The 14,125-nt window shown below is 44.5% G+C and overlaps 1 protein-coding gene across 8 annotated transcripts in view; it reads right to left on the bottom strand.

Moving 5' to 3' along the window:
- Positions 1-13,349, bottom strand: part of arfip2b (ADP-ribosylation factor interacting protein 2b) — a 47,165-nt gene extending 33,816 nt beyond the window's left edge. For 3 of the 8 annotated variants that reach the window (XM_037547555.1, XM_017717104.2, XM_017717105.2), the window contains exons 1-2: positions 12,976-13,346; positions 1,065-1,175 (exon numbers count right to left, since the gene is read on the bottom strand). In XM_037547555.1, the coding sequence (XP_037403452.1) occupies positions 1,065-1,163 (99 nt within the window). In that variant the 5' untranslated portion in view covers positions 1,164-1,175; positions 12,976-13,346. Of the gene's footprint in view, positions 1-1,064; positions 1,176-10,199; positions 10,335-12,975 lie in introns of those variants that run through there. The other 5 variants (XM_037547557.1, XM_017717102.2, XM_037547554.1 and 2 more) reach the window with 5 other exon arrangements.
- Between the last annotated feature and the right edge of the window lie 776 nt (positions 13,350-14,125).

Genomic DNA, 14,125 nt, shown 5'->3' with positions numbered 1-14,125 from the left:
GCCAAGACACTAAACCTCTCGCCACCTTTAAAAGCATTTACATCTTGGTACTTACACCAAATCAGGTATAACATCATGAGAACCTCCTCGTTTCTACGCTCACTGTCCACTTTATCAGCTCCACTGACCGTATAGCTGCACTCTGTAGTTCTACAGTTACAGACTGTAGTCCATCTGTTTCTCTGATACTCTGCTACCCTGTTCTTCAGTGGTCAGGACCCCCATGGACCCTCACAGAGCAGGTGCTATTTGGGTGGTGGTGTGTTGTGCTGGTCTGAGTGTAACAGACACAGCAGCATCCTGTGGGCAGCAGATGAGCTGTCGCCTCTGACTTTACATCTACAAGGTGGACTGACAAGGTAGGAGTGTCTAATAGAGTGGACAGTGAGTGGACACAGTGTTTAAAAACTCCAGCAGCACTGCTGTGTCTGATCCACTCAGACCAGCGCAACACACACTAACACACCACCACCACATCAGTGTTACTGCAGTGCTGAGAATGATCCACCACCCCAAACAGTACCTGCTCTGTGAGGGTCCATGGGGGTCCTGACCACTGAAGAACAGGGTAACAGAGTATCAGAGAAACAGATGGACTACAGTCTGTAACTGTAGAACTACAGAGTGCAGCTCTACAGTCAGTGGAGCTGATAAAGTGGACAGTGAGTGTAGAAACGAGGAGGTGGTCAGAACGTTACGCCTGACCGGTGTATATGTTTTACTTTCTTATGTCTGTGTACAGAAATTCCTCACCTGAAATCTGATATAACTGCCCTAAGCATTCCAACGAGTCTCTCGTGCAAACACCAAGACAAACAAGGGAAAGGTTTGAACCACCTGCTTCTTGGACGTCTCTCTCAGGGCTCAAAGGTGAAATTTGGAACGCCAATATCAGTAAAACACACAGCGTCTCTGGAACAGCAGACGCGTCCAAAAGCCACTTTGATGTGGACGTTTCAGACACCGCAAACTTCTGGAAATGGTGCTCCTTCCCAAGTCACTTACCTCAGATGTTTCCATCTAGAGAAGCTGAAAGTAAGAGAGAGAAACGGAGCTTTCCTCACCTGCTCCAGGCCATCGTCCTCCCCAAGAGTCCGGCTGTCCCCGTTACTGTTGATGGGGATCTCCATCGTGGCTGCTTTACTCATGATGCTGTCCGTCATGCTGGAGCGTCACTGAAAGGGGGGGCAGAGAAAGACGAATGAGGGGGAGAGCGATTTTTACAGTGCAGGCAGAAAATGAGGACTGCTTTACAAACTGCAACCGTCAAGCCTTCAGTCTAGTTTTGTCAACGACGTTTCATAAGGTGCTTTAGTTTGTGCTTCATTGCCAATGGTTTATTCCATATTAGAGACATTTCACAAAGCACAGACAGCAGAAAGCCGTGACCTACATTTCAGAAACCAAGCAATTTCGAAGAGATTAGCTCTGTGTGCAGCTGAAGGCCCAACTCAGCCGCACTGAACCTTGAACGCTTCCTTAAGGGCACAATAAAGTACCAACCAACTAAAATAGTTATTGGGGTCACTGTTCATTTTAAAGAGGAAATCTATCGATTTTTCAAAATTTCTAAAAAACAAAAAAAAGAAATACTGAGATGTAAATAACGTCATTCAGTAGCCACGTTTACATGCAACCTAATAATCCATTAATAATCTGTTAAATAGAAGAATAATAGCCATGTAAACGTCTGTATCGGATTACATTCCCAATCGGAGCGTGTAAGTACGTTCTGTATGTGCGCCGCGTCACAACAAAACCACAGAAACGGCTCAAAAGTTTATACCGGTCAATAACTGGTCTGCAGAGGAGACGAAGTTCATGCTCTGATCTTTAAAAGACGGCGGTGGGACGGACGTCCAGCTTATGTGTCTCAGAGCACGACGTCTTCCTCTCGGCCTTCTTTAATAAGGACGTGTGAAGGACGTTTTCCTGAGTCTGACGTCATTTTAAAGCAGTTAAAAACACAATCACTGCTCACTGCTGCTCATCTCACTCTGACTGGACCTCACATGATGCTCCCTGTCTTGGTAACGTTTACTCTCAGTGGTTCTCCACGCATGCACCTCATTTTGGGTTGGATTACTTGTAGTGAGCACGTAAACGATTTTCATCAGATTGTTGAACAGAGTGAAAATAAGCACCTCAGTCTGAATCTGTGATCGGAATGTGTTCAATCAGACTGTCCAAAATCTTTGCATGTAAACACAGACAGAGACTAGTAGGGATGAATGATTTGTGGAATATTTTTTTAGCCATGAAGACCAGAACATCCCCCTTTTCTGTCTTGAGGCTTGAGTGGGTCAAACTGCCAGTAAGCTGTGGTTGTGATGTCACAACACGTGGAGGTTTGGCTGCCTCTGATTGGTCCAACTCACCTACAGGCGGCTCACAAACCCTTATTAGGTTCCGTTTCCCCTCTTAAACCTGAGAACAACGTTTTTGCTGATGTACACGCTGAATAAAGACAGTTCTTCAAGGGTTCTTCAGTAAAGACAGTGGTTCTGTGTAGAACCATAAGGACTCAGAAACCTATTTGCATGGACAAAAGGTTCTCTGCGTGGTGAAATGGTTCTTCAGATTGTTGGAGAACGTGTTGTATGTGGTGCTATATAGAACATTTTTGAAGAAAAAAAAAAAAAAAAGAGTTCTCTGTAGGACCAAAATGTTCTTCTATTGTTATAAGCTCGACATCAACAAGCAACAAAGTAACAACAGCAGAACCCTTTTTGATGCTGTACAGAACCACATACAGCACATTCTCCACTCTGAAGAACCGTTTCACCACTCAGAGAACTTTATACACATGTGTCACTGAGTGTTCATGGTTCTGTATAGAGCGACTGTCTTCACTAAAGAACCAGCTTTACTAAGAACCTTGAAGAACTATATATTTTTAAATGTGGGCAATAATAAAGAAAAATCTTTCAGCCCTGGCCTGCCTGCCTATCTATCTATCTATCTATCTATCTATCTATCTATCTATCTATCTATCTATCTATCTATCTATCTATCTATCTATCTATCTATCTATCTATCTATCTATCTATCTATCTATCTATCTATCTATCTATCTATCTATCTATCTATCTATCTATCTATCTATCCGCCTACCTACCTACCTACCAGAGGCTGGTGAAGAACCAGGGGCTGCAATGTCTACAACACACAGAGGCCATAAAAAGTTTTAATATACGGTGTATAAGTTACTACAATGACCCCAAACTACAGCCATACGTGAGGTAAAGCACCTCACGGCCCAAATCTGACCCTTTTCTCCGTATGTGACACAGATGTGTGTCTGAGTGTCAGTGTGAACAGAAACATTGAATCTGTTATTTCCAATTCCGATCTGAGACGCTTTCATATGTGGTACTGAAATCCGTATCCGATCTTCGGCAGTGTGACTCCGTCTGAACAGCCAGATCGGAATTCATGCGACTTTTACGTCAGTCCATCTCAACATTCGTCAACACTTCACGCTGCTGAGACTCATAAATACTGAGGCTGAAGTTTCTGTACCAAAAAAACAGAAGAAACTCCTCGCAGCTCCGAGCTAGAAGAGGTTTCGAACGAGCCGGCCGAGCGCGGTTGGAGGAGCCCGAGGCTGTTTAAAGAATCCGAGGACATGAACCAAAGAAGCGGCCGTGACTGAGTAACGTGCACTTGGATATATTCCACATATGGAAGTGTTTAATGCCAAAACCTCCACAAAACTACACGAGGCAGTTTTTTCATAACCACTTCATGTAACAGCTTCCTGTGATGTAGCAATGCCTTCATAACCATTTCATGTAATACCTTCCTGTGATGTAGCTTTCAGGTTTGGATGTCTGGTTCCTATCACCAGCACTGTGAAGGATCCTGACCTTCTCTCAAACGGATGTACTTCCACAGGAAAGCTGAACCGAACAGGGATTCCCCTTTAAAACTCCAACACACTAAAAAGTCAGCAACACCACACCACACGCTCTCTTTTCACTGTTTATCAGTGTTTATGGAAATCTGCTGGTGGAAGATTAGACAGGCATAAACGGTGGAACTTCAGCCTGAAGCCCAGTCAGAAAACTCTCTCCAACTTTCCTCTCTCCATTAGAAAATGCTAAGATTTGTGTTTTTCCAACGTTTCAATCACCACAATCAGGAAAAGAAAGCGCACACTGCATTAGCGATGGGCAGCCTAGCTTATGATGCTAAATCAGAGGTCATCAATTAAAATACAATAAAGTCCAGTTAGAGAAAATATCCTCGGAAGTCCAGAACATCATAACATCTAACCTGCATCCTGACTCAGTGCCATGTACTGTTTACTGAAGTAGCCGAGTAGGAATATCAGCATCTTATACAGTCGACAGCTGAACATCAGATCAAATAAAGTCCAGTTCGGTCAGATTTCAACAACATTTACTGAACATCAGATCAAAGAAAGTCCAGTTCGGTCAGATTTCAACAACATTTACTGAACATCAGATCAAATAAAGTCCAGTTCAGTCAGATTTCAACAACATTTACTGAACATCAGATCAAATAAAGTCCAGTTCGGTCAGATTTCAGCAACATTTACTGAACATCAGATCAAATAAAGTCCAGTTCGGTCAGATTTCAGCAACATTTACTGAACATCAGATCAAATAAAGTCCAGTTCGGTCAGATTTCACCAACATTTACTGAACATCAGATCAAATAAAGTCCAGTTCGGTCAGATTTCACCAACATTTACTGAACATCAGATCAAATAAAGTCCAGTTCGGTCAGATTTCACCAACATTTACTGAACATCAGATCAAATAAAGTCCAGTTCGGTCAGATTTCACCAACATTTACTGAACATCAGATCAAATAAAGTCCAGTTCGGTCAGATTTCACCAACATTTACTGAACATCAGATCAAATAAAGTCCAGTTCGGTCAGATTTCACCAACATTTACTGAACATCAGATCAAATAAAGTCCAGTTCGGTCAGATTTCACCAACATTTACTGAACATCAGATCAAATAAAGTCCAGTTCGGTCAGATTTCACCAACATTTACTGAACATCAGATCAAATAAAGTCCAGTTCGGTCAGATTTCACCAACATTTACTGAACATCAGATCAAATAAAGTCCAGTTCGGTCAGATTTCACCAACATTTACTGAACATCAGATCAAATAAAGTCCAGTTCGGTCAGATTTCACCAACATTTACTGAACATCAGATCAAATAAAGTCCAGTTCGGTCAGATTTCACCAACATTTACTGAACATCAGATCAAATAAAGTCCAGTTCGGTCAGATTTCACCAACATTTACTGAACATCAGATCAAATAAAGTCCAGTTCGGTCAGATTTCACCAACATTTACTGAACATCAGATCAAATAAAGTCCAGTTCGGTCAGATTTCACCAACATTTACTGAACATCAGATCAAATAAAGTCCAGTTCGGTCAGATTTCACCAACATTTACTGAACATCAGATCAAATAAAGTCCAGTTCGGTCAGATTTCACCAACATTTACTGAACATCAGATCAAATAAAGTCCAGTTCGGTCAGATTTCACCAACATTTACTGAATATCAGATCAAATAAAGTCCAGTTCAGTCAGATTTCACCAACATTTACTGAACATCAGATCAAATAAAGTCCAGTTCGGTCAGATTTCACCAACATTTACTGAACATCAGATCAAATAAAGTCCAGTTCGGTCAGATTTCACCAACATTTACTGAACATCAGATCAAATAAAGTCCAGTTCGGTCAGATTTCACCAACATTTACTGAACATCAGATCAAATAAAGTCCAGTTCGGTCAGATTTCACCAACATTTACTGAACATCAGATCAAATAAAGTCCAGTTCGGTCAGATTTCACCAACATTTACTGAACATCAGATCAAATAAAGTCCAGTTCGGTCAGATTTCACCAACATTTACTGAACATCAGATCAAATAAAGTCCAGTTCGGTCAGATTTCACCAACATTTACTGAACATCAGATCAAATAAAGTCCAGTTCGGTCAGATTTCACCAACATTTACTGAACATCAGATCAAATAAAGTCCAGTTCGGTCAGATTTCACCAACATTTACTGAACATCAGATCAAATAAAGTCCAGTTCAGTCAGATTTCACCAACATTTACTGAACATCAGATCAAATAAAGTCCAGTTCAGTCAAATTTCAACAACATTTACTGAACATCAGATCAAATAAAGTCCAGTTCGGTCAGATTTCAACAACATTTACTGAACATCAGATCAAATAAAGTCCAGTTCGGTCAGATTTCAGCAACATTTACTGAACATCAGATCAAATAAAGTCCAGTTCGGTCAGATTTCAACAACATTTACTGAACATCAGATCAAATAAAGTCCAGTTCGGTCAGATTTCAACAACATTTACTGAACATCAGATCAAATAATGTCCAGTTCGGTCAGATTTCAACAACATTTACTGAACATCAGATCAAATAAAGTCCAGTTCGGTCAGATTTCACCAACATTTACTGAACATCAGATCAAATAAAGTCCAGTTCGGTCAGATTTCAACAACATTTACTGAACATCAGATCAAATAAAGTCCAGTTCAGTCAGATTTCAACAACATTTACTGAACATCAGATCAAATAAAGTCCAGTTCAGTCAGATTTCAACAACATTTACTGAACATCAGATCAAATAAAGTCCAGTTCGGTCAGATTTCAACAACATTTACTGAACATCAGATCAAATAAAGTCCAGTTCAGTCAGATTTCAGCAACATTTACTGAACATCAGATCAAATAAAGTCCAGTTCGGTCAGATTTCAACAACATTTACTGAACATCAGATCAAATAAAGTCCAGTTCGGTCAGATTTCAACAACATTTACTGAACATCAGATCAAATAAAGTCCAGTTCGGTCAGATTTCAACAACATTTACTGTCAGTTTCCTGACAGTAAGGCTTGGATGCAGCTGCTCGGCTATGGAAACCCATTCCATGAAGCTCTCTACGCTGTTCTTGAGAAATTTTATTGGTTTTTGAAAAATATTGGCCCATTTTGAATTTGGCACGGGGGCAACATACTGGTGGTTAATTGACAACAGGTCAGTAACATGACTGGGTATAAAAGAGTCTTTCAGAAGTAAAGAGGAGGAGGGGTCACCACTCTGTGAAAGACTGGACCATCAAATAGAGCAACAACTCAAGAAGAACGTTCCTCAACATAAAACAGCAAAGAGGTTCTGCTTTTCATCGTCTACGGTCAGAATATCATTAAAAGACAAGGGATGAAGCCAAAACCAGGATCTGCTGGCCGTGATCTTTGGGCCCTCAGGCAGCACTGCATTAAAAACAGACATGATTCTGTAGTGGAAATCACTGCATGGGCTCAGAAACACTTCTGAAAACCACTGTCTGTGAACACAGTTCATCACTGCATCCACAAACGCTGTTAAACTCTAAAACACAAAGAAGAACACAAATATAAACAGGATCCAGAAACGCTGCCACCTTCTCAGGGCCGGAGTTCATTTAAAATGGACTGAGGGGAAGTGGAAAAGTGTCCGGCAGTCGGACGAATCAACATTTTAAATTCTTTAGGAAATCATGGACACTGTGTCCTCCAGGCTGAAGACCACTCAGCTTGTTATCAGTGCTCAGTTCAAAAGCCAGTATTCATGAGTATAGGGGGCATTAGTGCACATGGTGTGGGTGACGTGCTCATCTGTGAGGGCTCCATTAACACTGAACAATATATACATATTTTGGCAACATCTGCTGCCGTCCAGACGACGTCTTTTTCAGAGAAGTTCATGTATTACAGCAGCACTGCTCCATATTAAGAGAGTCCGGGTGCTAACCTGACCTGCCTGCAGTCCAGCCCTTTTACCACTGAGAACATTTGGCACATTATGAAATGAAAAATACAACAAAGGAGCCCCTGGAACTGATGAGCAGCTGAAATCCTGTATCAAACAAAAACGAGAAAACATTTCACTGTCAGAACCACAGCAGCGTCTCCTCAGTTCCCAAACACTGACAGAGCTGTTAAAGAAGAGGAGATGAAGCACAGCGGTAAACAGACCCTGTCCCGACTTTTTTGGAATGCATTGTTGGCATCAAATTTAAAATGTGCAGATATTTTTCAGAAAACTACACTATTTCTCAATTTCAACATTTGATATGCTGTCCTTCTAGTACTTTCCTTTACAAATATGGTTTACACGATTCGCATACCATCGCATCTTTTTATATATATATATATATATATATATATAAATATATATATATAGAGAGAGAGAGAGAGAGATGGAGAGAGGGAGAGATGGAGAGAGAGAAAGAGAGAGAGAGAGAAAGAGAGGCAGAGAGGGAGAAAGAGAGAGAGAGAGAGAGAGAGAGAGAGAGAGAGAGAGAGAGAGAGAGAGAGAGAGAGAGAGAGGGAGGGAGAGAGAGAGAGGGAGGGAGGGAGGGAGGGAGAGAGAGAGAGAGAGAGAGGGAGGGAGGGAGAGAGAGAGAGAAAGAGAGAGAGAGAAAGAGAGAGAGAAAGAGAGAGAGAGAGAGAGAGAGAGAGAGAGAGAGAGAGAGAGAGAGAGAGAGAGAGGGAGGGAGAGAGAGAGAGAGAGAGAGAAAGAGAGGCAGAGAGGGAGAAAGAGAGAGAGAGAGAGAGAGAGAGAGAGAGAGAGAGAGAGAGAGAGGGAGAGAGAGAGGGAGAGAGAGAGGGAGAGAGAGAGAGAGAGAGAGAGAGACAGAGAAAGAGAGGCAGAGAGGGAGAAAGAGAGAGAGAGAAAAAGAGGCAGAGAGGGAGAAAGAGAGAGAGAGAGAGAGAGAGAGAGAGAGAGAGAGACAGAGACAGAGACAGAGAGAGAGAGAGAGAGAGAGACAGAGAGAGAGAGAGAGAGAGACAGAGAGAGAGAGAGAGAGAGAGAGAGAGAGAGAGACAGAGACAGAGACAGAGAGAGAGAGAGAGAGAGAGAGACAGAGAGAGAGAGAGAGAGAGAGAGAGAGTATTAATGCAAAATCGTGACAAAATCGCAATTTAATGTTTTATAGCAGTTTTATAACAGCCCCCCTGCTCCCCCAAGCCTGTCACATCCGTGAGAGGGACGTTAAGGAAAAGGATGGGGACAGGCTCCGACTTTCACTGGCAGCTTGTGGAGAGGCAGCGTGTGACTCAGCCCCATGAGCGAGCATTGGCAAATAAAGGAGTGCACTGAGCTCCCTAATGTGCCTCCATGTGACTCATCAGACTGGATATTAGCATCGGCAGGCTGGGCACTCAGGGAGGGTCCGCTTTGTTGTTCAGGGGTAAGGCTGTCAACCGCAGGACAACCGCAGTACTTTACCAACCGTAGTGAGGCCATCCTCTCTCAAGATTCCTCATTCCTCAGGACTCCTTCTTTTAGGTTCGTCAGTTTAAAACACTAAACGGCCTGTTAAAAGCCTTGGCTTCACTACACGACTCAAAGTCAGAACAGATTATAGACTCTGACTGGTTTTTACTGATTTTTTGCGGTTGACAAAATGTTGAGTGTTGATCCCTGAAATATCCGGGATCCACACACAACTCACGACTCAACCTGCTGCTGAACTGAACGGAGCTCACTGACCTCTCGCAAACTCTCACGCTCTCCCTTCACTAGGAGACGCAAACAAACAGACGTGGAGCTGCTGCTGCGGTTTTCTCTGCCGTTTGCGCTGAAGCAGTAAAGAAGCAGCAGGTCAACGTGATTAAATGAGGTTCATGGGTTTAAAAATGTGATTCGTTTGGTATTTTCAGAGTTTTAAATGTACATAAACTCGATTCTGCCTCGAACTCGGCTCATTAAAAAGCTTCGCGAGACAGTTTCCATCACTCTCTGTATTTTCAACTTTCGCGCTCTCAGTTTTCATTGTTGCAGGAATCCGTTCAGATTGGGTCGTTGATCAGTTTACCCTGGATTATGATAAACAACTCTGAGTCTGCGCCCCTCAAACACGACTCTACTCTCTCTCCAACCGCCGACTTGACCGACTCTGATCTGCAGACTAGAGCCGACCAGCTCAGACTCGGCCAGACTGAGACTGAGCCATGTGTAAGGGAACAAAAGAAGAGGCCAATCAAGCGGTGAGCCTGTGGGGACGCCTGTCCACACACTCGCCATTCGGGCGAAAAAGCTCAACACACACAGGCCGGGAGGCGAGTCACTGAAGCCTCGATCTGCCGGAGGAAATGAGCCTTAATGAATTCGCACTTACTGAAAGCTGTGGAGAGAGGCAGGCCTTACACAGTAAACGGCTCTCCCCTCTGGACCACCAGTAGGAACTAGAAAACGGGAACAGCTATGGAAACGGAGGGAGCTCAGACAGTCTGACGTCTTCACGAACACTGTTTGCTCTTCTTAACTGAACTCGGACACGCATGCTGAGGGTAAACAATCCGGCTGTAGTGGAATTCGCAACAGCAGGTCTAAGCTTACGACGCCAGGGCTGGTCGAGCAGCTGCCTGTTAACGCAAATAATGGACACTCCCATTAGCTCTTACCCAACTTCAGTAATGCGATCTCCTCTCGAAGGTCCACTTCTGAATAACGGACTTCTTTTGTGATGGCAACGTTAAGAAACAAGGGGTTTGCTTAGTTCATGAACAGGGTCTTGGGTTTTTGATCTTTCACGAGAGCCCATGGGTCAAACACAAGGCCCACGAGCCAGAACTGACCCTCGACACAACTCCCCCCGGCCTACAGAGGTATTTTCACTTCAGACTAATGTTAGCCTGTTTTACACTGCGCTGCACTACAGTCACTACTTCAAACCCTTAATGTGTTCAAACTGAACGTGAGCCTAAGGCTTAATGGAGAGGATTCCAGGTGTCGAGTTTAAGCAGAAAGGTAGGTTTAAAAGGCCGAACACCTGGCGACGTTTAAACTCTGAATATTTCAAGCATTTGAGGAATATTTCAAGGTCTACTTCGTTAAAGTGCACAGGCACCTGATGAGATTTGCTAATTCGGCTCTTTAACCCGTTGAGTTTGACACCCCTGGTCTAGAGAACAAGACCAGGGGTGTCAAACCCAGTTATAAGAAGTCAGTGGGCAGTTACTGGGTTAATAACCGGGTTCTGAGGTCTGTAATTACAGGGAAACACACTGACATTATCGTCTGTAATCACTGACTATACCGAGATTAGACTGAGAGATGCTGTATACGTTTAAACCAGAACCAAAGTAACAGAAAAGTTAGGCCGATATACTTTAAGGCCTTAGCAAAGTTATCAAAGCCTCGAGGCCAGGTGTCTGGACACCCTTCCAAAAGAAGATCCAAGCTCACATTCACTAATATCTACCGAGTGGCCACCAAGAAGGTTCTTCAGGGAAGACTAGAACCATGAACACTCGAAGACCCACTTGCATGCTTAAATGGTTCTTCGCATGGTGAAACCTTTCTTCAGACTGAAGGAACATGTGTTTTATACGGTTCTATAAAGCACCAAAAAGGGTTCTGCTATTGTTACAATGTCAAGCTTAGAACAACAGAAGAACATTTTGGTGCTGTATAGAACCCAAATGTACTATACAGAACCAAATATATACACCCTGGACAGGTCGCCAGGCCATTACAGGGCAGACAGACACATTCACTCACACCTAGGGGCAGTTTAACATGTCCAACTGGCCTGACCGCAAGTCTTTCGACTGTCGGAGAAACCAGAGAACCCAGAGGAAACCTATGCGGACACGGGGAGAACACGCAAACTCCACCCAGAAAGGACCCTGGTTGCCTGGCCGGGGAATCGAACCCGGACCCTTGCACTTTATCACGCTAAGAAATTGTTAAGCATGCAAGTGAGTCATTGAGTGTTTATGGTTCTATACAGAACCATTATCTTCATTAAAGAACCCTTGAAGAACCATTTTGTTTAAGAGTGTACATCAGCAAAAACGTCGCTCTAAGGTTTAAGAGGGGAAACGGAACCTAATAAGGGTTTGTGAACTGCCTGTAGGTGAGTTGGACCAATCAGAGGCAGCCACACCTCCACGAGTTGTGACATCACAACCACAGCTTACTGGCAGTTTGACCCGCTGCGTTCAGGGGTTGAGCCTCAAGTCAGAAAAGAGGGATGTTCTGGTCTTCATGGTCAAAACACATCAGGCCTGAATCTTAATTTGTAAATAATAATAACAATAATAATAATAATAATAATAATAATACTCACAATTTTAATGACAGTGGCAATATAAGTCGGGAAAATCGTGATTAGACACAAATCGTTCCGGCCTGCTGCTGGACTGATAACAGTCCACCAAACAAAAACATCCTGCCGGACCGTCCTGTGACCTGTGCTTACATCCACAAGACGTGTCTAATAGGGTGGACAGTGAGTGGACACAGCGTTCAAAAACTTGTCTGATCCACTCGTACCAGCACATCCCTGTTGCAGCAGAGGATGACCCCCCTCCCAAACATTACCTCCTCTGTGGTGGTCCTGACCTGTGCAGAGACACAGCCAGACCGTAGAACCATGAAGCGCAGCTATAGGAGTGGAGCTGCCGTATTAGGCGCTGACAAGGGTGGCTTTCATGAAGTAGCCAGTCGGTGCGCGTCCAGACAGACCACCCAAGGAAGGACTGAGCCTCAGTCCAGTCACCAGAGGGAGCAGGTGCTCCAGGTGTACAGCGGTTGTGGCTCTGTGCCATTTTCCCCATTCACTGGCAAATAGGACCAGCTCATCCTCAGCCACGCAGGTCTGCTCTTCCCCACGCTTCCCAAATACGCACACGGGGAAAAGCGTGACCCCCAGCAGCCAAGCAGCCTGGATACTCACTGTAACGACTACATCTGCTGCGGGCAGCGGTCACAGCCATCCGTGGTGACCATGGCCCTCTATTTGTGCACCAGCCTGGACGAGCTAGCCAGCTGGCAAGCCGCAACACATTTACATCCCCGGGCTTTCTTCCCCTTAAAGACGCAAACCGAAAGGCTGAGCTGCACCTTCCACGAGTTAAACCCCGAAACCCGGTAAATAAAGGAGTTACCTGCGCGTTTCCTATCCTGGGGTTAGCTGGGTTAGTGGGCGAGCTGGTGCAGTTCATGCGCAGGTTTACGCAGACAGGCCGAAAAGGAGCGTGGAAGCGGGGAAGACGCTGCGTTCAGGAACGCGGGGCTTTTTCACGAGCGCCCGTTTCTCATCTTCGCTCGGCTCTTCGGTTTGTTTGTGTGACGAACGCCAAGCCCGGGCAGCCCGAAACGCCTTGCGGTGAGGACGACGGACGGCTCGTCTCGGACAGCGTGGACTACGCTGAGTAACGCTACGCACTTTGCGTAAACAAAGCAGCCATGTTGGGAAGGGCGCGTTCAGATAAGACCGCCGTCTGAGGCGATGCGTCTGCGCGTCCGCCATGCTGGAGAGGTCAAGATCCGCTTGTGAGCAGATTCGCTTGCGTTGAGAGGCGAAGAGTCTCAGGATTAAATCCGCCGCGTCTTCATTAGAACTCAACCGATTTTCACCAGATCTGTTTAGTTCTAATCCTCAGACTCGGATTAATCCAGGCTGGACGGCTCTGCTCTCGGTAGCTTTTATTTCTGGAATAACTGACCGTGATAATTCAGTCTGCCCCTGATGTTACAAACCGACCTTAAACACACACACCAGCAAATCCATCAGCGAGTGAACAGCTTCTAATATTAATACACAGAAGGTCGAAGATCGGTTTTCCCGTTCCACCTTAAATGGCGCAGCAGTCACTTTCTGGTGCCTGAAGCTGCTCCATTTAAGGTGGAACGGGGGAAAATGCCGACAAGAAGCCGGCGAATAGGAACCCGGCTTAAGGGTTCGTGTAATAGGGTGCTAATGTATTATGGACATCTACGCGAATCAAGGACTGTTGGATGAAATAAGCTTGATTATAAAACCCGAGTTTTACGTCAACAGGTTCTCCGTGCTAGGGAGCCCTGCTGGTTTAGAAATAAAAAAAAAACGCGTGGCCACCACTTAGCAAGGCGTGGGAACGACATAATTAAGTCGTGGGCACGAGATCCTGACGCGTGGGCACGCCTAATTAAGTCGCATTATTTTTATTCATATAGGATGTCACGAGCGGGGCTCCGCGCTGAGCTTCACCAACCACGCGGCCATGAGCCTGGATCACTGCGTTCCCTCCGTTATATAACCCTATCCCACTTTCT

The sequence above is a fragment of the Pygocentrus nattereri genome, chromosome 18 (assembly GCF_015220715.1).
Source record: "Pygocentrus nattereri isolate fPygNat1 chromosome 18, fPygNat1.pri, whole genome shotgun sequence".
In the NCBI taxonomy this organism is placed as follows: Eukaryota; Metazoa; Chordata; class Actinopteri; order Characiformes; family Serrasalmidae; genus Pygocentrus; species Pygocentrus nattereri.
The sequence above is the reverse complement of the archived record's forward strand: the minus strand, read 5'-3'. Positions and strand labels throughout refer to the sequence as shown.